At 43.2% G+C, this 24,681-nt stretch overlaps 2 protein-coding genes and 1 long non-coding RNA gene across 9 annotated transcripts in view; 2 read left to right on the forward strand and 1 right to left on the reverse strand.

The window, feature by feature from the left end:
- Positions 1-212: 212 nt before the first annotated feature.
- LOC143171962 (UPF0729 protein C18orf32 homolog) lies at positions 213-4,156 on the forward strand. 3 transcript variants are annotated; one of them, XM_076361149.1, is made up of 4 exons: positions 213-269; positions 1,022-1,125; positions 2,421-2,673; positions 3,333-4,156. In XM_076361149.1, the coding sequence occupies exons 3-4, from the start codon at positions 2,446-2,448 to the stop codon at positions 3,405-3,407; spliced, it is 303 nt and encodes a 100-aa protein (XP_076217264.1). In that variant the 5' UTR covers positions 213-269; positions 1,022-1,125; positions 2,421-2,445; the 3' UTR covers positions 3,408-4,156. The 3 variants fall into 3 exon arrangements, with proteins under 3 accessions (XP_076217264.1, XP_076217263.1, XP_076217265.1); XM_076361148.1 differs by lacking the exon at positions 1,022-1,125; XM_076361150.1 differs by lacking the exons at positions 213-269; positions 1,022-1,125 and adding an exon at positions 1,132-1,613.
- A 4,058-nt stretch (positions 4,157-8,214) lies between these two features.
- Positions 8,215-24,681, forward strand: part of LOC143172286 (dymeclin) — a 224,911-nt gene continuing 208,444 nt past the window's right edge. For 2 of the 5 annotated variants that reach the window (XM_076361537.1, XM_076361541.1), the window contains exons 1-2: positions 8,465-8,534; positions 21,315-21,492. In XM_076361537.1, coding sequence (XP_076217652.1) covers positions 21,353-21,492 — 140 coding nt within the window. In that variant the 5' untranslated portion in view covers positions 8,465-8,534; positions 21,315-21,352. Of the gene's footprint in view, positions 8,321-8,464; positions 8,535-21,314; positions 21,493-24,681 lie in introns of those variants that run through there. The other 3 variants (XM_076361540.1, XM_076361539.1, XM_076361538.1) reach the window with 3 other exon arrangements.
- Positions 10,844-14,958, reverse strand: LOC143172004 (uncharacterized). Its single transcript, XR_012997265.1, has 3 exons — positions 14,700-14,958; positions 11,896-12,038; positions 10,844-11,161 (listed from the first exon to the last, which is right to left on the reverse strand). It is a non-coding gene; the product is annotated as an uncharacterized LOC143172004 (long non-coding RNA).

Consider the following 24,681-nt stretch of genomic DNA (forward strand, 5'->3'; position numbering starts at 1 on the left):
GGGGGGGGTTTGTTCCTCCTTGCCCCGCCGTCCTTGCCGGGGCGGGAGTCGGGGCGGGAGCCGGGGCTGGGGGGGGCCGGGCCCGGCGGAGCGCGGCCCGGGGACCGCCGGGCGGTAAGGCGGGGGCGGGGCGCGGACCGCGTGACGCGGAGGCCGCCTTCTCCTATTGGCGTCCGCCGTGCGCGTCAGCCGGAAGCGCGGGGGTCGTTTCCGGTGCGGCGGAGAAGGCTGCGGCGGCCGGTAACGGCGTTGGGTCGCTGCCGGCTGAGGTGAGCGCGGGGCGGGCGCCGTCTCCCCCGGCGGGGCCGGGGCTGCTCCCCCGAGGGTCCCGCCGTGGCCTGCCGGTCCTCACGGCTGGAGTCGTCCGCGGGGGCCGGCCTCGCTTCGCCGTTCGCCCTCCCCCTCCCCCTTTCTGAGGCCGGAGCGGCTCCCTTAACCGGGAGGGGAGGGGGCGACTCCCGAAACGTCACGGGTCGTGCCGTGGCGCGGAGCTCTTCGGTCTCGGCGCGTGTTCGAGTGGGACTTTGCCGATTCGGGAAACCTTTGGGCTCCAGCCCTCGGTGTCAGTGCCGACGGGAGGGGGAAAGGCCGGCGGCTGCAACAGCTCGTCCTTCACCGTAAACCGGGAAGGCTGGCCTGGCCTCGGGAATGTTCCGGCCCGGTCATCGCCCCGTAGGGAAGCAGAGCTGGGGTGCGTTGCATAGGTTAGCCCTTCTAGACTAGGCCGTCCTTTATGGGGTGGGCGGGCGGTGTTTAACAAAAAAAAGCCATTTTGGCTGCGTAGCCTTTTTTTTTCCCCTTTCCATAATAATAGTTGACTAACGACCGAGTTAAACGTGGGAAACAAAGGCCAAACGTACCTAAATTTGCAGTGTCACGCACGTTCTTTCTGCTGACCCTAACGTATGGCGGCTTACCGAGATAAACAGCAGCTCGCGGCGCAAAGAAATAAGCTCTCTATTAAAATCGGGCCGTTTGCCCTTTTACTCTTTTTCCTAAAAATTAATTGCCTGCTCACCAGCCAACAGCGCATCACCAAATCACGGGAGAAGCCTGTGAACAGTGCTTAAGCGTATTAGGAGCGGCGTTACGCCTCCACCGCCTTTTCTTTTACGTCTGGCAGAGGTACGGCTTATTTTGGGGGTCTGGAATCGTGGCGCGAAGCGGCTGCGCGGACGCTGGCCGTTCCCTCAGGAGGACAGCCCGGGGGGGTTCCCTCCAGCTGCCGCCTTTGGCTAACGGACGAACCCACACCGCCTCGCTGAAAATTCAGCGTCTGGGAAGTTCTGGCGGAGAGAGCACCGGAATGGTCTCTCCGAACGGCTTTAATGGATTACCTCGCTCACGTCGCTTCGATTTAAGATTCCTCTCTGGCTTCGGAGACGAGCAGATCCTGTGAAACGAGACTGGAAGTAGCCAAAACGACACTTGGAAGTAGTCAACTGGAAATTGATAACTCCGTTGTTCCGCAGAGCCTGGGGCCGAAAATCTTTAGGAGAGCTTAAAAAAAGAAAAAAAAAAAGTGAAACTGATCCCAAACGAAGCGCGCGCATCTGCCTCTTCATCCTCCATCCTGGAAAGCTTTTGGTTTGCTTCTCGGCGTAAGAATTCAGGTGTCGGCAGCCTAGAAAGGAGGAAAGTGAAGGGCAAAGTTGTGCTGCGCAGCGGAGCGTATCTAACGCGTCGCTCATCAGCACGGAGAGGGACCGCTCTAATCCTGCTTAACTGTTTCCCCTCCCGGTTGTTCTTTCTGCCCCCGCGCTTCGGCTTTCTGCTGCTTTCATCGCAGGCTTCGGGCTGCCGTTGGTGGGAGGGAGGGAAGGCCTCGTTTTCTAATAGTTTGGCCGATTGCATGGGATTGGTGTGGGATCGAGCGACTCCTCCTGTGCAGGAGGAAGGAAGTACCCCGTATTCTCCTTTTCCCAAACCCTGGCTAGGATTCTCTTCCCCTTTCCCACCGACCTGCCCTTCAGTGGTAGATTGAGTGGAGTCCTGCCGTTTAACGTCACCTTAAATAAAGAGGGAATGAGAAAACCAAACCTTTTGGACCCTCTGTTTTATTACAGCAAGAACGGGGCTAACATCTGCAGCTCACTGCTTAAACCGCTTTTGTGCGGTTTAAGCCAAAAACTTTGATTTTCTGCATGTGCTTTTCTAAGTTCTAGCTGTAGGAATGATGAATTAATGCAAACTCTACTCCCTTTTCTGTTAAAACGTCAAGAACGTTTCCCTTGGTGTTGAGGACTTTGCAACATTGGAACACACAGCATTTTTGAACCTTTAGCAGTTAATCTGTTACTAAAGAATCCTTTACGTTTGAATATCAACTACGATCTTTATTCGTTATTGAAGACTGTTGTCTTAGCTCATGGCATACAGACGCTCTCATCCTAAGTTGTTGGGTTTTTTTCCCTCACCAGCTTTGGCGCAGAACAAGAGGAAGCCATGGTGTGCATTCCTTGTATCGTCATTCCCGTTCTCCTCTGGGTCTACAAGAAATTCCTTGAACCGTACATCTATCCCGTTATCGCACCTTTCATTAAGCGCGTATGGCCCAAGAAAGCGGTGGAAGAAACAACAGCCGCCAAACAAGGTCAAGGAGGCAGCACTGGAAACCCACGGGCACCTTCAGCCACGAAGAGAGACCAGGAGGATGAGTCTGGAATTTATAAAGTAAGATTAATCACTTCGCTAACCGGGGAAACTCCCGATAAAACGCCCAGCAATAGTTCAGGGTGGGCACCGCAAAAGAGTGAATTGTTGGGTGTTTTTATAGACGTTTTTGTGGCTATTTTCTTACAAAAGGGAGTACTGAGCCGGCTGGAAACGGCAGTTACTCCCAGGCAGCTTCTGGTAGGTCTTGGAAGGATAGGAATTGCACCCGTTTTCTGAAACAGCTTAGTTAATTTAATTTTTTTGCAATGACTGGCTGTTCTTTCCGAGGAGGAAGAAGTCAAGTAATTGGTACATCACACCAGCTGCATGAAGCAGAATTAAAAAAAAAAAAAAAGCCCCGCTCTTCAGCTAGCTCTGCCACTCATAATGGGGGAAAACGTTTAGTGTCTGTAAATTGTGCATTTGTTATTTATCTCTTCTGAGAAAATTCAAAGATTTGTGTATGTTGTCTCTGCCCTCACTCCTCCCCCCGGCCCCTCGAAGCAAAAATTACGTGTAAATCCATCGCTTTGGTTCTTGCTTCCGAAACCAGGACATTTCTTCATAGATCTTCACTGGCCTTGCTTCTAAAAGTAACTTTCATCACCGACTGTTACTGTTCTGGGTGTAGAGTCCTTTTTTGACGTCCCATTAATGATGCTGTGTTTCGTTTGCAGTTTGAAAGCAACGGCGTTACAAATGGAATTGCTGCAGAGAGATCCACAGAAGTTTCTGACAAGAAAACAGATTAAAGGAATTCATTCCTAAGGATTTTATTCCCTTGTGTCCGATATGAACTAGGGACGTTTCTCTCACTTTGAGACTTTTTTCTTTGCACATTTTAGCTGAATAAAAACCCTTATCACTTACAGGAGAGGGTCTCTTTTGCCACTAAAATGGCAGCTAGCACATTTCCTAATTTAAAATGTTTGAAAACCGAAGTTCTTTGTTTTCCTCACTGGAACTACTTTTCATCTATCATCTGTTTGGTGTGATTAGAGTTTAGGTTAAATAACTTATGAATAAATCTAGCTTTGGAAGGTAAATGTGTCTTAGCGTCTTAGTTTCACTAACTGCTAGTGCGATACTTCAGGCTTTCACCTTAAAAGCTATAGCTATTCTTGACCTTGCTAAAGAACTGTGAATTGCATTGTGGCAACATAAACGTCATGGTTAAAGGATGAAGAATATAGGTTTTTCATGACAAACCTGTGGCTGAGCCAAAGGAGTTATGCTATATGCAAAATTTACTTAGCTTGCTGAAGGCACAAAGTCTTGATTTGATACTTCCATTAATTATTTACCTTGAAACATTGTGCCTTTCTTTCCTGAAGCAGAGCAGCAGGGGCATGATGCAAGAGAACTGTTGCTTTATATTCTGTTGCAGTGATTTAAAAATGGTGCAGTTTTGTCTTTAAAAAACAGAAAAATCCAACTAAAATCTCTTTAACGCACTTGTGTAATTTGAATTATAATAAACCAGGATTTTATTTAAAAATAAGCTGCTTCATACAATTGTTCTTAGGCTTCTGAGCTATAAATATTTAGAGTGGTAACAAAATCTATGAAAACCTGTAGACAGGCCCCAGGCAGAAGGAGGTCATAAAACTACTGACTTCATGATAAAGAAAGTGAGCTCGGAAAGTCCAGTGTTGCCTTCCTCCTGGGAAGATGCGTTCTGGTACCGACTTGCATCCCAACACGATAGCGCAGTTGTGAAGCGTTTTAGATGCCCCTGTGCTTTGTCCTCCCTGCCAAACCAGAGAGCTCTTGAAAAACATCGAAACTATTCCAGAAATTTTGGATTGCTATTTAGGATTTACCATTTTTCCCAAAGTCCTACCTAAGGTATGCCTAAAAAGGCATACCTTTTTATACATGCAGTCCTTGAACCGTCACTGAGGTCCAGTCTTGTTCTTGCAACCGTGTTTTCTCCTACCCGATAATTAATTACTCCGAAGACTTGCTTGATGTCCCTCCAACGCCTCTGGCGAGGCGTATTGTTTCCTACCACTAGCCGGTTTTGTCAGGTCTTGTGCGAATCGATCTGCAATGTTCACAGCTGGGTATCGGGCCCTTGTTGCTACAAGCATTACTTCTGTAATGAGCTGAATCATAGAAAACTCCTTTTAAGGCGTTGCCTAATACTGTTTGCTCTCCCTTGAGGAGGTAGTCTGTTAGGAAGTGAATTTGGTATTGCCGTTCAATCAGCTTTTGCATCATCCTTGGAACATAATCCCCCATCTGATCAGTGTTATCGCAGATACAGCTTTCTCCTAGACCGGTGAAGTACCTACGCTTTGTGATACTAACACCTGGTTTTATTATTCTGAGCATGCACGCATGGTATAATTCATACAATAAAAGGTAACAATACTAACTGTGCACTCCTGTAACTTCTCACAGACATTTTTGTGTGGATCATGTAGTAGAAAAGACAGGGATTGGATAGCGGAAGCAAGGGAAAGAGGCCACGCTAGTTTCCGATTGTTTTTGTCCTGTATTGGGTTTTCTAAATGAATCAACCCCCACCTCACCCCAAACAATGGACTCCTCTGCAATCACCACTGTCAAAGTTCATGCTCTAAATCTGAAAGCTGAGAACTTCTAAGGGTCTGTGATGAGAAAGGAGTTAACTGCCCGAGAAAGTCACTCCAGAACCGAGGTCACGCACAGCGTCTTCCACATGGCTACAGAAATGAAGGTCCTCTGCAGGTGCGCAGCTGAACGTGAGTACGCGTTCTTACGTTGTAAGCGTTGCTGAAAAGATTGTCCCTTCAGCTGTCCTTCCTGTCCCAGGGCAGGTAACCTTAGCCACTCTTTCAAAACGTCGGGCATCTCACAAACAGGCCGAAGTTTTGCAGTAATATATTCACCTCTAAGAGCTGTGAACATGACAAAAAGTAGAGCAAGAGCTGTACTTCACAAATTAAAGAGCTCCTTTAATTTGCAAATGGACGCAGCCAATTTATAAAGTGTACATAACTAATTATTTTGAGTTATTTAGGATATTATTATACAAGGAAGCCCATCAGACAGTAACGTGGGAAATACACTGTATAGTAAATTAGACTGCAGGCTGAACTGGGCTTCCAGCTGTGTGCCAGCACCATATTTAAACACCAGGCCTCCTGAAGAGACTGCAAAAAGCAAAACAGGCAGATAGTGCAAGTATCTGTTCTTGGTTGTAAAATTACCCCGTTTGTGCTTTCTGGAATCGTGTCTCAGTACATTTATTAGCTGCAGTTAAAGACTAATGTGACTAATCTTCATCACAAAACTTACCCGAAAGAGGCACTTCACTGGAAGTCCTGGCAGATTTGTCTTGCAAAATTTTCCAAGGATAGGTCAGTAATCCTAGCGTGTTGTGAATAGTTAAGCAAAAAATAAGTCAAGAAACAGGTGAAGGAAGTGAACTGCCTGAGCCTGGGCAGGGGTGCAGGAGATCATCTGCTGGGATGCAAAGAAGTGCACAAAGCCTTGTTTAAGACAAAGAAGTGGACAGAAATTAAGGAAATCCTCACGTGAGAGAACAATATAGATCAAGGACATTTAATTTAACTGAGAAAATTTCCGTGCGTTTGTTCCTCACTAGAAGCAAGATTTACAAAAGGGCTTAGGCACCTAATGGTGGCAGGTGGACATCTACCAGAATTTACTAGAGCAAGCAGCAGCTTCATTTGTGCTGAAGACACTTAGAAAATTGCAGAGTAGGCATCTTCAGGGACCAAAGCACTTCTGCAAATCTAGTCCTAAGATCTTCAGCATTAAAGCTGTCTGGGTTTATTTAAATACTATTGAGGAAGAGTCAAGAAATCAATGAATATTGGAAAATATTTGAAAAAATATTCAAATTGACTAATTTTAAATATTTTTTCTTTACGGGAAGGTCTAAATGTGACATGGTACCTTCCATGCGTTGGTTTGCCCAGGTAGCTGGGTGCCAAGGGCTTAAAATAAACTTAATTGAAATACACCTTTAAAATACTGCAAGTATGTGCAAAAAATTCTTAAATAAAAGTTCAGAAGGTTTTATGTTGCCAATTGTTTTGATGGGCCTGATTCTGCAAGCAAAGGAAATTCTGGCAGGTTAAATTGAACATGATCAGCCTCTACAGATGTCTAAAGTAGCAATGAATTCTGTGCAAAATTATCTTTATTCAGATGCGTTCACAGAACACAGGTAAATTCTGTCCACAAGGCTGATCTAATGACAGTAATACAATATGCTGTTATTACCCAAATGTAGCAATCACGCTCCAGCCTTCTGGGAGTTGTTGGGCATGCTGCGAAGGTTCAGTCCTTGGAGTCATTCCTTCCTGATTTCTGTAAAACGCAGAACATTATTGCTGAAAGAACAGTCTTTTCAGAGGCTGCAGGTAAAGGAAATGAAGAGAAATGTAATTTACACTTAGATTAACTAAATCTGCCTTCAATGAGAACTAATTCTGTTTCATTAAACTGCCTAACACATCAAAGAAGGGATTATCTTCCTCGTGCAGTTTTCTCATTGTTAGAACATGCTCGATGAACCAAATCATATTTTGGGTTTCGCAGACTGTCATTATTTTTGCTTTTCAGTGAACCCGACTGCAGTAGTTTAACTGAAATGGTCTAGGAGACCATGTTTGCCACAGCGATTCTCTTGCTTGAGAAATGTTCTTAGATCATAGTGCTGTATCTTTCTTTCATTGTTGTGTTTGAAACATGAATTATTTGAAATGTTGTGATGTATTTATATGTAGATAGATGCAGCAATACTTGTATTTTGCATGCGGATTTTTTTTTTCAATTCCTTGTTTGGGCATACAGCCCTACCTCTTTTATAGCCACTCTTAACTGTTGACTGCACCATTTTTATCGCTGTAGCGGTCTGATCAAACACTGTATAAACATGAGGCCAAACCCTATGCCAGGTTTTTCGCCTTTATGTGGCAACGCATATGAAGTGGTTAGTCCTCACCTTTGCACTTGTGCTGTTCGCACACGCCCTATTTGCTCGCGCAGCCCGTTTACGGGTACGTGTAAGAGACGGGCTGCGCGTTTAGTGTCGCACACTGTGGTGATTGTGCTCAGGGTTAATTATATTGGGAAGGGTTTTCCCCTTTGAAGGAACTATCAGGTACTTATCAAACCAGCTACCGATGGCACAAAAACCACCTCAGATATGGAGACGGGAGGTCACCAGAGGTAGAACCGATGAATTAAAGCAGCGTGAGGGCAGGACCGTGCCTGGTAAATCCTCCCGCCCTCTGGCTCTTGGTCCCACTTCCTCGAGTTACCTCATGTCCCACTGACTGAAAACGCGGCCGGCGGAGGAGGGGAGGCCGAAGCAGTCAGCCCGTGCCCCCCACCACCCCGCGGCTCATCGAGAGAAGCCTCCCGCCGTAGGAAGGGCTCGCCCGGAGGACGACGACCAGCCCGTGGAAGCCCGTCGTACGCAGAAGCGCGGAGCGGCGGCTGGGCCTCCCGGCGGAGGACTACACTTCCCGGCGTGCCCCGCGGCGGCGCACCTTCATCCCGCAGGGCCGCCCCCCCCGCACCGGCCTGTGCGCATGCGCGGCGGGGGCGCGTTGGCGACGTGGAAGGATGGAGGCGGGCGGCCGCGGTGGGTGCGCGCCTGCGCCGGGCGGGGGCCGTTGGGCAGCGCCCCCGCGGCGCGCGGGTGGGTGCGGGCAGCGGGCGGAGGGGAGGGGGGCGGCGGCCGTTGAGGGGAGCGGGCCGGGCGACCCCCGCGGCGGGGACGCGGCTGCCGGGGCCCGCGGGAGCCGTCTCGGCGGCGGCGGGCCGGGCCCGCCGGGGGACCGGGGCCGCGGTGCCGGCCGCCTCCTGCCGTACAGCGTTGCGGCGGCGCGAGCGGATCGGGCGCCGCTGACGGGGTAAGCGGGGCCTCGGCGGTGCCTCCGGGCCCGCCCCGGGGCAGGGGGCTGGCGGGGCGGCCGAGGGGCGCGGGCAGCGGCCGGCGGCGGGTGGACCCCGGCGGCTCTGCCCCGTCCCCCTTCAGTGCTGGCTCCGAAAGGGGAGGGGGCTGCCGCGCGCCCCGCTTGTCCCCTTGTCCCGACGCCCACCCTTGCTCGGCTCCATATCGCGATAGAGGGCTGCGCTTGTGCTGTAACTCTCAGCACCGTCGCCGCGGAGAGTTCCCGGGGCCTCCTCCGGGTGTCCGCTCCCGGGGCACCGGCACCCGCTGTGTCCCGGGCCGGGCTGGGGAGCGCGGGGGCCTGCGGTGCCCCCCCAGGGTACTCCCTGCCAGGGCCTGCAGGGATCCTTCGGGGGCACGGAGTTGTGCCTGCTGTCCCCTCGTACGCCGTCAAAACCAGGATGAGAGAGGTTGATACCTGTACCTCTTGTTTAGTACTCTTAATGACGTTTCTTATCAGTGAAATGACTATAAAATAGCGCATTTTCCTCTCTGCTTTTGTGAACCAGACGCTTTTTGTAGTGCTCGGTGCTTGCTTTTGCAATATAACGGGTCTGCTCAGTCTCACTCTCACCAGTTTGTTTTCATACTTCTGAAGGATAATATTTAGCAAGAGTGGGAAATATTTTAACTTAAAAGAGAATTTGTACCTTTAATTGACATCAGGTTTTGTCTTGTATGCTTTCACGCCAAGCACTGTTTATCTTTTTCTTTTTTTTTTTCCCAATCTTTTGTGCTGAGTGTAGTGAGTTCGTGAGGCCGTAATCTGGTTTCTTTCACTGCGTGTACCGAGGGATAACATGCTGGGCTGCAGTTATAATCATTTGAGGTATTTGTAGAAGTAAGTAGATTGTTACCCTTCCCTGCGTCGAGCACTTTTTGAGGGCAGGGGAGTGGAAAGAAGCTCCCGGGTGGTTGGGTCCAGTTTCCTAACGCGGGCCGCTGGGTTGTGTAATCCCCCATTTTGTCAATTCCCAAGTAAAAAATGTCGAAATTGCTCCAGTTGGGGTGACTTAAAAACCGTCATTGCTCCTTAGATTGCCAGGAGCTCAGGCAGGGCCTCGTTCTGCTCTCTCCCTGGGCTGTTTGCTCTTTTGACGTTGCTGCTGCATCAGGCGAAGCCCGTGGATGGCCCGGGGGATGTTGCACCCTGCTCAGCACTCTCACCTGGCTGAAGCAACCATCAGCTCCTTCTCTTCCAGTCCTGTGCTGATGTTTTACCAGCACAGCACCTACTGCTTAGTATTTTGTGATAAATTCAGTAGAAAAGTATTTATAGCAAATTAATACTAAACGTAGATGGCTCTGGTGCTTCCAGTGCTTTTATCAGATGAATAGGAAGATCCCAGGGTGTTTTTAACGTGCTGATGACTGACAGAAGGTATTAAAAGTAAGAAATCTTGTTTGGTGGCTGATGAACCGTTGTCAAAGTGGATGGTTACAGATGATAACGGTATTTCTTCCAAGTGTGTTCTCTAGAGTGGAAAACCTATTGCACCTTATAGTAATTGCGCACTTTGGCAAGTGTAACTTCATTTGCAGTAGACCCTGGAGATAGGCGATATAAATCATGATGTGTGGTATAATGTAAGATTAGGTGTACATACAAAACAGATTTGGCCTTCTGTACAACATACATTTTTGTGCTGTGGATAGATTTCTAGCTGTTTAAAGCAGAGACAAATAGCTCTGTTGTAAAAAAACGGTAATGCCCAATTGTGGGAAGAGTGCGGATGCCAAAATAACTGTATAATCTTTGAAATATAGCAAAATATACCAATATTAAAACATTAAATATACAATATAAAAATAACTATTAATTAAAATATTACATATATTTTAATGTGTATTAATATTTATTAACAATATTTAAAAATGCAGACCTTTTAATGAACATCTAAGCATCTTTCTGAATCTTAAAAGGTAGCTGAATTTTTCTTTTTGAAAGATCACTTTGGCCATTAGACGAGTTTTATTTATGCCGGAGAGTGAAATAGGGAGAAAATTTTAAATAAGTGTAACAGAAATCTTAACATCCCTTCCATAAAGAGGTAACTATACCAAGCTAGTAGCTACTTAGATTACTAAATCGTGCTAGGTTTAGCATGACTTGCGTCATATCCAACCCAGCTGCCCATTTTAATTATGGTAGTAACTGAATGGATTACTATAAATTGATTTTTAGGTAGGTATGCTGAGTATAAAAAAAAAAAAAAGGGACAATTTCATCAATAATCATAAAAGATTTTCACATCGAGCAAAGTTTCCAATACTATAATCCATCGTAGATTATCAGGTAGTTTGTGTAAAATTGTGCTTTTGAAAACCATTGCTGTATTTGTGGTAATAAAAGTCTCTTTTTGGCCACTGGAAGAAGATACGGTCAAACCAGTAATTCTGGTACTGATGCGCAGTATATCCTTAAGCTGTAAAGTCAGGTCTCAGTATGGGTTGTGCGTATTCTTGATTAGTCTTTTTTTTTTTCTCCCAAGCTCCGTATTCCATTGGTATTCTTGTTTGAAGTTCAATTTGTTCTTCTCATTTTATAGTTCCGGTACAGCTGTCCTGCAAGCAGCAGGAACCTCACTGGTGAGGGCAAACAAAACCTTTAAAGGGATATCTGCCCACTGCAAAGAGCAGAATTAGCATTTGAATTTTCACTCCTTGAAACCTTTGCAAAATATGTTGTATACCTGTAGTAGTTATTTAACAGGTGGAGAAAAGTTGAGCCTTTTACACAGAAATATAAGGTGTGCTTGACCCAGCCTCCCTCCCTTCTAACGGTGTTTTGCTAATCAGATTAAAGAAATTATTTCTGCATGTATTCCAGAAAACACCCGCTGTGTTTGAGTTTTACTCAAACTTTTACTTGGGATGTAGGAATGTAAGAGTAAGGATAGAGGTAACTTTTTTTTTTTAGTTGCCCCCACAGCACTTCTCCTTCCTGCTATGGTAGGACGGATTTCTAAAACCGATGCTGTCATTCTACCCTCAAATTGGTAGGCTTGGTGCAGTAATTATTTAATTTCAGTCATAACTGGAATTACGTAGGAGGTCAGAAAAATTATCTTTCTAGCTTTTGTAGCTTTAAATTTTCTTAATTCATGACAAATTTTGGAGGCTTTTGAGCCTTCAGGGAGATTTGGCCACAAGTATCGTCTTGTAGTGTGGGAGTGTAACTAGCAGCATTAAAAATGGACAAAATTAAGGAGTCCCTAGCAGACCTTGTGGAATTTTATGTTAATGAACTAGAGACATGTTTTGTTGCATGTGTGTAAATTAGACAAAGAAGTACTTAAATGCTGTAAATGCTTATTTACCTGTAAAAGTTAAATGGAAGCTCTCTGAAGTGACACCAGCTTCTCAACAGAAAGGTGTTTGTGGGATTCACATCCCGTCAGCAAAAGCTCCTTCTAGAGGCTTAATACCTACCTGCTGTCTTGCCTCTGACAAAACGTTGTGACTGAGGGGAGAGAGGACAAATAAGCTTAATATAAATTAGTTGTGTCACTTAATGGGTTCCTTACCCCACTTCATGGGTATGTGCTAATGTAAGGGCCGATACGTGGTGGATGGAAATACGATAGTTTTGGGGTTTAGGTCTTCAAAACAAGATCATCATTTGCCGCAAGCATATATTTGCTTATCGGTGTCCTGTGCCATAATATAACATTTTCGTATTTTTTAGAGCACTGCGTATCCAAATGTTTTCGTTCTGAGGCAGAAGGTTGGAACAGGAAGAAGGAATGGCATTTTTATGTCAGGCTTTTTTGGATCTTGTATGACTTTAGAGAAAGGCAGTTTGAGAAAGTTTTGGTTTTTTTTTCTCTCTATGAGTCAGTAGTTCCAGCTCAGGACAAGGCTGTGAAAGTGACTACTGAAGGTGACCAGTCATTCATCGGAAAGAAGCTATTTTGAGATTAGTAAACAGGCATCTCCTTAGTGATCAAAATTAGCAGATTTGATCACCACAACAGTAACCTGTTGGTTAGTGATTAGATGTTGTTGTAAAGAATGAAAGAAAATGTGTATTAGGTTCCTGAGATGGCACTGAGAAAATACATAAGCCGTATACCTCAGTCTCATTTATAGAATTTAGGTTTTCATTTTTCTGTCCCTTCCTTTTCAGAACACTTCATTAAAAATCATTAAAAACTGGGGGATTACCGTAGGGTGAACTGGCAAAGACAAAGGTGATTTATAGCATCTCTTGTTGAGCAGTTTGGTCAACGACTGCAATGTCTGGGCTCGCTCACATACGATTTCTTCTGCTTGAAATATGCTACCTAACCAAGAAGGTCTTGAAAAATCCCTTCTTCAGTTGTGAGCAGAACAACTGTCCTGTAGGTGGGATGCGGAGTAAGCAGATTGTGCTCTTCAGAATTAGGCTTTTATTGGCGACTGACTCCCACGTGAAATGCGTGTAGAAAAGGAACTGGAGCAGAAAACATAGTATCGTCACTTTTTTTAGCTGCTGTTTGCCTTCCCTATGAGGGGCCTTCTTTGTCTGCAGTAAAGCTATCAAGATTAATCACTTCTGCTACGTGCAAGATGCTCTAGGCTTCTGTGGAACCCATAAGGACCATACTAATGTCACTGCAGCGCTGCTTTGCTCAGGCTCTTGCCACAGAAGAGGAAGGCACTAGAACAAGTTACTGGCCAGGAGGACCGAAAAAGATGCCGTGTTTGTTCATCCAGCAGAGCCAACAGCGGACAAGCCAGATTAAATTATCTTGAGAACTACCTAAAGACTTTAAGATGTGGTTTTCTTTATTTTTCTTGTACTTAAGCACTGCGTGGACCACTTCATAATTGTGTTGCATTTCTTACTGCTGTGCAAAAGTACATCTGTCCGAAGGTATGGAGCTTTAAGGAAGCGTACTTTGGTAGCTGGTGAATGGCTAGTGTGCTCTGCTGCTGCAAAAATATATTAAAGAACTGTTGATACAGTGGAGACTTTCATGACCCCAGACAGTAGCCATCGAACTCGGTAGAGTCTGAAAAATAGTGGGTAGAGGAGAAATGGACAATTTGACTAATACCTAGGCAGCTATGAAAGACGGTATTTGCCCCTAGGGTGCAAAGATAAACCCCTTTACTGTCAACCAGGTTCTCTCAAAGAGCTTATATGTTTTATCTTTCACAAAAACAGCCTGCCTGTCTCCCCCTACTTTGCACAAAACCTTATTTTTTTGTGTGGTGGTTTGGGTTTTGGGTTTTTTTTTTTGGTGCTTCTATGTGTCTGAACACTTTCAGTGTGGAAAAGCAAGAGGTGTGGGTAAAGGGAATTGGAGAAAGGAGTGCTCGCCAAATACGCAGTAGAAAAGGGGAGGAAAATTACAAATCAGTACAGTGAAAAGTAAGATTAGCAGAAATAGTTAGTTAGTTCCTGCCTAACTCATTAACTTAAAAACAGTAGGATATGTTTTTAATTTGTAGTCATGAAGGATGCATTTGTTCCATTCTGAAATCTCCCCTGCCGCTTGGTTGTGACTGGTGTATAAGAGAAAAGGTGAATTCTTAGTAGTGGTTTGGTTGCATTCGATGATTGCCAGGCATTAAGTTATAGCTGAAATATTTTGACTTGTTAACATGCTTTACAAACAAAGATTATTTCAGTGCTTTTCTCTGATTAAAAATGGCAAAAATTCTAAATTCTGAGGATCGTAAATTTGTTTTTTTCCCTAAAGATCCCTTTTATAGGCATGAATTCTCATTGCTGTATATTTCTGCATCATTAGTTTTGTTTAGCAAAATTTTACCAATTTAATTGGTAAAACCAAAATTCTTATGCTTTTGTACCTCATTTCGGACTATGTGTGAAGTCTAATGAGTGATCTCTTGGTATTAGTGAAATATTTGAATAACTGCTTTTTATCCTTGAAGAAAGATCAACTCACATTTCTTGGTTTTTTGGTTTTTTTTCTTTTCTAGCCTCACTAACAGCACCAAAACTTCCCCAAAACAATTCCCCGGGCAGTGCAGTTGAATAAACACTTTATATGCCAGGAAAGCTGCAAAACCATCCTTATTAAGGGAGCTTTGCCACTTTGCTTTTCAGATATATAAGTGCATGCTTCGGAGAGTTAACTTAACTGTGGTTTGAATTACAAGGTCTACTTACTGTTTGTTGGCTTCTTTTCTGGAAGTGGGCAGAAAGCACCTCGAGGGTATATAGTTGAGAGAAGCTGTAGTTTAGCTGCTGAAATCAAACCTTTTTGATTTTTACAGCATTGGTGTTCATTTCTACAGTTAAGAGCTGTTAGTCCTTTTCTGGTACCTTTGGGTATGTGTGGTACCCAATTCACTCTCCTCTTGGAAAATCGTTCCGTATAGTCGCCATGCGTATTTCTAGCAGCAGGAAAACTTAATCAGTACAACAATTCTGATTTTTAGATGCATTGGGGAACCAGGTGACATTGTTTCTTTAGGCGTACGTTTTTATTTGGAACATTTCTTTCCTGTCCCGAAGTGCTACGTGGTTGTTTACTGATGGACAGAAATAACATCTCTTACGTCATGAAGATTCTGCAGTCGTTGGGATGTGATGAAACCTGGTACAGGCTTAGCGAAGCCGAGGTGTGAGGATTAAAGCAGTACATGCAAGCACTTGCTCAGATCAGCTGGGACCTATTTGATCTCCTGTCTTTGGTTTGACTACCTCCCTTTCAGTGGGCGTAGAGATGTTTTGAGATCTTTTGTGTGTCGCGTGGGAAAGAGGAACATCTCCTATTTGGGAATAGGCTAGGACGGGGCACTGAGACTGTGACAGAAATAGGCTAGTGAGTTGCAAAAGCTGATTTGCTGGGAGCAGAAAGTTGAGGATCTTAAAGATGGCAAAAGAGGCAGGGCTTCTGGTTTACTGCAGCTTTCCCTGCTCTAGTAAAGCAGGGTGAAACACATTAAACAAGTATTTCCCATCAACAAACCTGAGGGCTGTGCAGCTGCTTTAGACCACTAACTCTGGCATGCTTTAGGCAACTATCTCTGATCCCGCACACAAATATACACCTGCAAGGTGTAACGTAGGGTTTTTTAGGCTGTTCTTTATTTGTGCATGCGGTATCTGTTCGTAAGTTTTGTGTAGGTAAGTGTTGTGTGTGATCCTTAGTCCACAAAGCATTTGATGCTTAGGTATAAATACTATGGTGACATGAATGAGTAGACGGAATTCAAGTATATTGTGTGGACAGTAAAATTCAACTATTGGAGCTGAACAATACCTACAGTTAATATATCTTCTGTGTCTTCTGTTGCGTGGAGAATTATATATATATTGCAGTAGTCTCATAACTGTGTGGGAAGCTTTATGTTAGGATTTTGTGGGACGTTTTAATGTCTCACAGGTGAAAGATGGTCTGAAACCTACAGTTCTTGGATGCAAATAGGAATCAGCCAAAAACCTCAGTGCAGCAGCTTTGCATCTCATATCTTCTCATCTTTACAGTGATACTGTCTGCTTTGCTTGAAAGGAAAACAATGTCCGTTTGTTTTGGTTCATAAAGCAGCAACCTCTAAAAGTAACCAAAGTGCTGTTATATATGGAAATGAAATTTTGTTAGGTTTTCAAATGTATACCATCACTTCTTAATTTATTTTCATATGGTTGTGTTAAAGACCCAACCTAGAGACCAGATCTCAGATAGCATGGTAAAATTGTCTGCATGACCATCTCCAATTCTTACACTTTAAAGTACTCATTTAAAAAAAAAAAAGTATATATAATTATATTATTCAGGGTGTCTGCGGACTTAGCCAGCCAATCATGGCGAGGATAGTTTTGGAAGGGGGAGCTGGCTATACTGGACGGATTAGCAAAATGTCAGCATTGGCACTTAAGTTGTGAGACTAGTAGGAGATTTAATACTTAATGGAACTATAATTACTTGTCTAAAATTATTTAAATAGGAGGCTTAGAGAGCGTGACAAATTTTTTCTGCAAGTTCAACAGTACACATACTGTACCTTGAGTTATGAGCTCAGACACAGCATGTATGTATTGCTGAATGGCTTTTAACTTGAAGAGGAAAAATGATGTTCTTGTAAACGTTGTTAATAATTAATATTAAAATCTTTTAGAAGGGACAGTAAACTCGGGATTTATATCTACCCCTAGCTGTTTGAGGTTGGAATGAGTCCTGATGTGCAAAACAAACTCCCTTGTGTTTGCTCTGAAGCGTCTGCTTCTGCATCATGGAGCCAAGTTCTGGGACTAAACAGATGTTGGGTTTAATAGAGCATGACAGTTGTAGACCAGGCTATGATTCTCTAGGGGTGTTCCCAGCTTATTTAGAAAGAAAGAGTTGTTGGTAGAGGTAATAATACTGTATTAAACCAAATGACTAGCTAATAAATTGTGTCTGTATTTTTTTGAGCAAATAATTAGATTAATTGCTTTTCAAGAGAAGACAACTTCTTTTTTAATGAACCATGCATTTATTTAGTGTATTTCAAGAAAAAAATTTTTAGATTTCATTGGTAATTTACTGCTGGGGTTAGGACTGACTTTTCTGTAGTGCAAGGGGATTTCCTACTATTTGGTGTTTCTTCTGGCTATCCCACTTCAGCATGTGAGGAAGCAGAATCTGTTTAACCTTGTGTTCAGAAGTGACTTTGGGATCCCCTGGAGCTGCCTTTCTGTGCAGCGGGGGCTGTTATGAAAGTCAAGTTTAGGGCAAATCACGCGTAAGTGAGGATTAGGTACTATTTAAAAAATACTGTGGTAATTGTGTTCCAAATACTGACCAACCTTTTATGTCGTCTAAAGACTTGAACCTCTACTGCCTTAACCAGCATACAGTGTTAAAGAGACAGCAGTAGTGCCTCTTAATCAAAAGCAATTTGCAAATTTAAGTGGTTACATGTTTTATTTGAGTGATCTTTTCAGCTAAAGGCAGCTGTTTCTAAAAGAAACATGTCTGCTGCTTAATGGCATGTTTGAAAATGATTTAAGGTGGTGACTGGAATTTAATATTATTTAATAGCATCTGTCTTGGAAATGTGTTGGAGATCATGGATGGCATGTAACCATCGAAGTTAAAGCATTGGGGTTAATCTGTTACTGTTGTTAAAATGCCAGGAAATTAAATGTTGATTTTTTTTTTTCTTAATTTTAAATTATTTTTAGACATTCGTCCTGTAGGATATTCATGAACTCTGAAGGAAAGACTTGTTTCCTCTGTCACCTGATGGCTGGAGTTGCTCAGAAACGTCTTTCTTATTTAAAGCTGGGCCTATGGCTGTTCAGGTTGCAGGGGCTGAAGGTGCTCAGGCTGCATCATAAAGTCATCGCAGAGCACTTCAGCAAGTTTTGAGATAACACAAGTTCCTGATGGAAGGAGTTAGCTTTGTTACACCTGTTGTATGTTGTTTATAAGTATGGTCGTCTCCAGTAAGTATCAGTAGAACTTGCTGAGATTTTTACTTTAGAGGAGTATAGTGAATGTAACGTTCTTAGGAGAGGAAAAAAAACTCCTGGGGTATAATAGAGAGAGAAAAATGTGCATGTTTATTTGATTGCTCTAAGATTTGTTGGCTCACAAATGAGTAGAAGGCAAAGCTCGCCAAGTCCACATATCTACTAACTAGCTCTACAAGGATTTAGAGCTCAAGCTAGCAATTGGATTCTTTTGACAGATCTCAATGGCTTGATGTTTATTTCATTTAGAGGGGGAAAAAAAATCAGCTAGTACCTTATTTTTCTGTCACTTTGAGGAAGCGCTGAGGAATAAAAAAATGTTCTCTGCAGTTTGGAAGAAGCCAGACGGGTGCTAGGGCACAGGGAGAACTCACAAGGGATTCTAGCCAGCAACTCGCCCTGTTGCTCGAGAGTGTGGCTTTGGCCACAGAAGTGAGCGTGTTCTTGGGCAATGTGAATTTGATGCTGACTCTGAAAATAGACAATAAATATTTTGCTAAAACTTGCTTTTAAAGCACTGTTTACTTTGGAGGATTTGTTTTAATGGAATTTAATCTACTGGGATACTGCAGGAAATCTGGAAAGTATGCAGCCTCTTTTCAAGAACTAGCTTGCAACCTGCTCCCATCGCTGTCCTATTGCTGGGAAATGGGTTAAATGGGGGGCTTTGGGAGCCGCAGCAAGCTGTGAGACTAGCTTGTGAAATAGAGAATAAAGTGGAGTTACTCACCTTAGGAGGATGGGCTAAGGATTTAGGGCACGGTCAGAGCGCTGGCACGGGGAACTCAAGAGTTATAGGTTAAGGTGGTGGAATTTGAAGGCAGGGCTCCAGCTACCTCTTGTTTATCTTCTCCCTTAGGTGTTCATCTTGGAGCAAGCGAGCTGCTCCTTACGTGAGCTGGAAGGCACGAGCAGGGGACGGGAACTTGAGGCAGACACGGGCTTGAACTGTCTGTACTCCAAGAAATAAAGGTTTAAATATATGACCTTTAAGTCATTTAAAGGTGCAGGCAAGGGACTCGAGCCAAAATACGGGTCCAGGGCCAAGAGCATTGGTTTTGGCTTCTGCAGTAGTTGGGCATGTGCAAACCAGGGGCTGCAGAGCTGAGATGTCCATGTACAAGCTGAACCTTGATTCTTCTACTTCGAAGAATGATCCAGGATTCTCGTACATTATGCAAACTGGTTTCTCTTCTACTTTATTCTCTAGCTTTGGTATTCATTGGCTTGATTTCAAAGGTAGTGTACACTGGGTCTTGGGCTTTTTTCTTTGAAGCAGCAAAATTTGTATTCAAGTAAGATGCATTTCATTCTGTTCTGTGAGTAAACGTTCAACCAAAGTTCTGGAAATCCTCTTAAACTAATTACATTTTATAATCCTTTAATGCTTCTCCACAGAATTCCCTGGCACACGCTTCCATTTTCACTCCTAGGCCACTTTTAAATTTCTCTTCCTGCAGGTAGTCCCCATGACAAAAATGGCTTCTGCAAATGCTATAGATAGTGTCTTCAGAGCTTTTTGCTAAATGTTAAATGCTAAATATAGAGGTTATAAGGTTATTGTATCTCTCCCCCCTTTGATCAGATGTAAAGGGAGGTGGTAGAAACCAACCTGCCTCATAAAAACAGAGCTCCATGGGTGCATGATGGCAGAGCTACAGCGGTGCAGTTGTTACAAGAGCAGATGTACTGAGTCAGTGTCAAGTTTTGTCTCGCTGTATTCTGTCTTCTAGAGCAGCAAATAGTGATGGTGGAGGATGGAGTACTGGAATGGAGGGAAGGAGTGTGGAGTGGTATTTTCCCAACCTATAGTGTCCCCTACGAATAAAATTTAGAAAGTAGTAAACATTTTCCTCATTTTTGTAGGATCTTACCTTTTAAAGACCTCTTTATTACTTAATAGTATCCTATATTCTACTCTCTGTCTGTGCTGGCATTTCGTTGTTTCTGAAATATTTGGGTACTGTGCACTCGCTCTAAATCTCGAATATAAGTTCTTCAGATAGCCTCCATGATGGCTGCGAACACTGCAGCTTTTCGTTGCATCTCTTCCTTTCTTTTTAGTAAGTTTTCCTCATTTTTATACTGTTCTTTATTAATGTTAACTGCTACTAGAACAGTCTTTTCTGGAAGTAACTGCTTCTGCAAAGATGATGAGTCTATAAGAATCAGTGCTGGAGCGATTCTTGAAATAGATGCTATATCTTTGTCGAGACCAAGGGAAGAGCTGCTGCTGAGTAGTAGCTTGCATCTTCTAATATAGCTGTCCCTGTTCTTAAGTCTTATGCCAGCTCAGGAGTGAGTATTTAGGTTACACAGTAATACACTGCACAGTGCTTTTATCTTGATGGGGGTGCTTTTTTTTTAATACCGACTTTTGAGCCTATTAGTTACAGTTATTTCTTCTCAAAAGATGGAAGGTTATTGAAGCTGATGTCCTGGAAAGATGTAAGATGCTTAGGAGCATCCCTGGCACATAGTTAATAGCATCGTGGTGTTTTTTTCTTTAATTACATTGTTTATAAAGGTGAGAAGCACTGGTAAGCAGCACGGAGAATTGAAACCTTCTCATTCTTTGCACAGATCAAGTACAACACAGCTAGTAACGAAAGTTGGAGTGCATCTCTACCAAGTTCTGCAGTGTTGCTTCAAAAAGCAGTCGTGTTTCTGATGTGTTCATTTTTTAGTTTCCCCCCCGGGTTGACTGGAACCAACCACATTATTTTACAAAGATCAGGAGGTTCCTGTACGGTCAGTGGTACCTTTCCTCGCTTGATGCGGGTTATCTGTGCAGCAGTGACAGCAGCTGTGCTTGCTCTGGCAAGGCGGGGGCTTTCGAGGTGTTGAACATTGATGGCACGCAGGAATTAGCTGCATGGTGGACTCCCTTTCTTGACAATAGGAGTCGCTTGCCTAGCTATCTATGCATAATCAGTTGGAAAACATATTTTTGAATAGCTTGTCAACTTAACACCCCTGTTTAAATTGTCAATTCCCTGCAGTTTTCCCCACTGGTAGCAGCCTTGGTATTGATACAACTGTGACACGCTGAGTGTAATTTATGAAAATCCAAGTGAGACGATGACTGCGGTATATCGCACAGTAACTTTTAACTTCCTTGGATGAAGATGTTATTGTCCTAAGTTTGTTGAAAGAAAATCTTTTTAATGCCTTCCTATGTGCCTGTTTTCTACATTTCAGTAATTGTTCAAGGTAGTGAACTAAAGCTTTACTGATAGCTAATTTAGGATTTGTATATTCCTTATTTGTACAAAAGACTTCAAGTGTTTCTCTTTTTTTTTTTTTTTCCCCGCCTTGAAGAAATGAAAATTTAGAAAGGAATTTGCTGAATAAAGAAGATGGGAGCAAATAGCAGCAGCATCAGCGAGCTTCCAGAAAATGAGTACTTAAAAAAATTATCAGGAGCAGAGCCCATCTCTGAGAATGACCCGTTCTGGAATCAGCTGCTGTCTTTTAGCTTTACCACTCCAACAAACAGGTAAGATGGTGCTTGTTGAAGAACTAAACCTTGATAATATATTTATAGAAGTGACAAGTCTGAAAGCAAATGAGTGGTTTTGTTAATCCTGTTTTAGGTAGCAGAGGAATAAAGGCCTATGTAAAATGGATTCTGTTGTTTCTAATTTTGGAAGCTCTTTCCACCACCTCTTCCATTCCTGTGGGTTCCTTTCTTCTTCATTATAGCTGTAATTGCTATTCATTCTCCTGGTAGCTGGGAACGATCAGAAGTGTAGGGTCTGTAGTGTTGGGGGGGAGCTTTTCTTTTTTTTTTTTCCTTTTGGTTGAGTTTTGTGATTGTTTTGGGGTGCTTTTTTTTTTCTTTGAGAAAGCCTCTGGTGTTTCTGGAGTTGCTGAAGACTCCCAACGTGTGTTTCCTCTCAACTTACAGTGAATTGTACATCTTCCATAACTTAGTTGTAGGTTAGCTGTTGAGTTTCTTAGTCTGTATGGCTTCTTCCCCTCCTCTTTTACATTTTAAAAGGAAGCTTGGCGTGTTGTCTCCATAAAAATATTTTCTGAATATCTAAAATTCAAGTTTTGCATGTCTTTTCACTCTAGCAAGTGGTGTAGATATAAACAGAATTAATATTTTTGAGAGGATCCGTAGTACATCTCCAGAAATACAGAACGTAAGTCCTTGTGACTTCTGTTAACGCAAGTCCATTGCTAAGTTCATTGGCCTGTGTATTGATTAATAGTCTTACAAGAACAATCTGGTATTACTTAATACCTTTAAGTATTAATTAAACTGGTTTTACGGTTTACAATGTGACCTGATACTTTTCTGTCAGGTGAATGTCTTATTTACCCCCTTTATTATTAGCAGTATTTCCTTGCAAAGGGTCATAACAGACTACATCTAAACACTTGTGTAACAGGTTTAAATAGGCCACAATGTGTTACTGCTAAAATTGGGAACACTTTTAATCTTTAATAAATTGGGAATGAGTTTGAGAGCTGTTCTGGCCAATTTTATTGCCATCTTTCAATTTTTTTTTTTTTTTTTGTTCGAACAGAGCTCCTGTCAAAATGTGTGGTGGTCAAAGGTTGGTTTTTTTTTTTCAGAAGGTGAAAAACTCGTGCAGATTTATGACTACCCTGAGCGCTCGAACCTTGAATATAGATTAGCGATGGAATGAAGAATGGCATACAATTTCTAGTGACATATAGTTTGCATGTTACATGACTTACCTCTGTGCTGTGTCTTGCGCACAGTAGCTTCTGAAAGGCAAAGACACACGCTTATTTTCATAGCAATTAGGAGGAGATCTCGTAGATAATGTGTGTCTCATACTGGAGTGCCTGTGAGTAAGTGAAAGTTCAGACAACTGGGAGGGGAAAATGGTTAAGGTAAACAACTGGGAGGCATTTACTAGGTATTATTTTTGTAAAGGTGAGGAGGAGGAAGGATTTTGTTTTCTATGTGGAGAAAACAGCCAGAGGGTAGCAAGAAGATAGTGTTGTGAAGGGTTGTAAAGCTCATAAAGGGTGGTACGTAATTGGCAGTGGGTGAGGGAGCAGTCGTTTTTTCTCTAAGGTCCCTGAAGATGCAAGAATTGTTTACAGCATACCCATGACTAACAGGATGGGCTACATTCTGAGAAGTCATATAACACCGCATTGTTTTTGCCTTTTTTTTAGGGGGAAATACTTACATATAAAACCCGAGCAATTTCTTTCAGTTGTTCTACTGCTTCTCTCTCTCCCCCACTGAAGTAAAGCATTTTTTCATAGCTAGCTTTGCAGTTTTTTGTGCCTATTTCATGGAGTCAGATCCAGTGCAGAGTAAGTTTGCTTAAAAAAAAAAAGCAAACAACAAAACAAAAACCCAACCAAACAAAAAAACCCCAAACAAGAAACATAATTAAAAACCCAAGCAAACAAAAACCCTGATCCAAAAGCAGGTTGAAAGTTTAATTAGCTGAACACCAGGTGGTGCTCTTGCCTGGCAGCTGGAAGAGAAATATCTTGAGAGGCATCTTTTGTGCAGCTTAATAATTGGAAGGAAACAGAGATTTCTCATTAAGTTGCATCTACCTGAGAGAACCATTTGACAAATGATGTCAGACGCTGTTGGCTGCACAGCACCCTCGGCCATTGTCTAAATCAGATAACCTTGCCTGCAGGAACAGAACAATAGAGGTAAATGTTCATTTCTGAGATTGAAAGCTTGCAAAATACCAGGGTAACTCTGTTTTGTTTTAATGAGGCTTGAGTGTAGGTCATACTTTTGACAGGAGCAAGATGCTGGTTTTTGACTGTTGTGGAAAGGAGACAGTTTTCACCTGTCAAACAGGACAAAATTTGAAGTTTTCTTCTCTTTTCAAATGACACTTTTTCCAATTGTGTGTTGCAGAATTGGTGTGTCTATAGTAGGTGATTGTTTGAAAGTGTTACTGGGAGCTATATAAATGCTGCGTGGTGTTTTCGTGGAGGTAATTGATGATAACTCTAGAGTAGAAGATCTATCCTACTTCCTCAAATTTCTGCAAAGATGGGACTGATATGATCCCCAGGGTGAAGAGGGTCGTATTCTCTGGATGCTGCTTTGGACATACTTCTATGTACGGCAGTACTATAGGGAAAGAAGAGGAGAAAAACATGAAGAAAGAAGGTAGTAGGAAAATGGTAGTAGGGGAAGGAAACAAACAACAACAAACCCAGCCAAAACCCAGCAACGTGTGGGGGGCGGTGGGGCTGGGGTAGATTGCCCCCTTTCAGCGATAGGTGCCTGACAGATTCACCTTGTTGTCATGAAACCTTACCCGTAGGAAGGAACCAGTATCTGCAAAGGGTACTTGTGATACATTTAAGGGAAATTTGAATCCGTGTGTATAAGTAAAGTTTGCGGGGTTTTTAACACTTTTCTGCGTATGCTTTCTAGTGAGGAATATGCGAATAGTGCTTTGCTTTACAGAAGCCGTTCCGAATTAGTCCAGGTACTGCTGATCACAGCTGCCAAAGGAAAATCTTTCAGGCTGCCAAAACGAGTTGGATCTTCTGAGGAACAACAGTCTTTTAATCCCCCAAATCAGAAGGCCAGGGCCTTGGCTCGAGAGTTGGTGAATTACTGGCTTTCTACTCTGAGAAAGATGAAGGTGTGATACTCTGTCTGATCTTTGAGTGGTACTGCGCTCTATGCTCTGTCTGTCTTCATTTTCTTATG

The sequence above is a fragment of the Aptenodytes patagonicus genome, chromosome W (assembly GCF_965638725.1).
Source record: "Aptenodytes patagonicus chromosome W, bAptPat1.pri.cur, whole genome shotgun sequence".
NCBI classification, from domain to species: domain Eukaryota; kingdom Metazoa; phylum Chordata; class Aves; order Sphenisciformes; family Spheniscidae; genus Aptenodytes; species Aptenodytes patagonicus.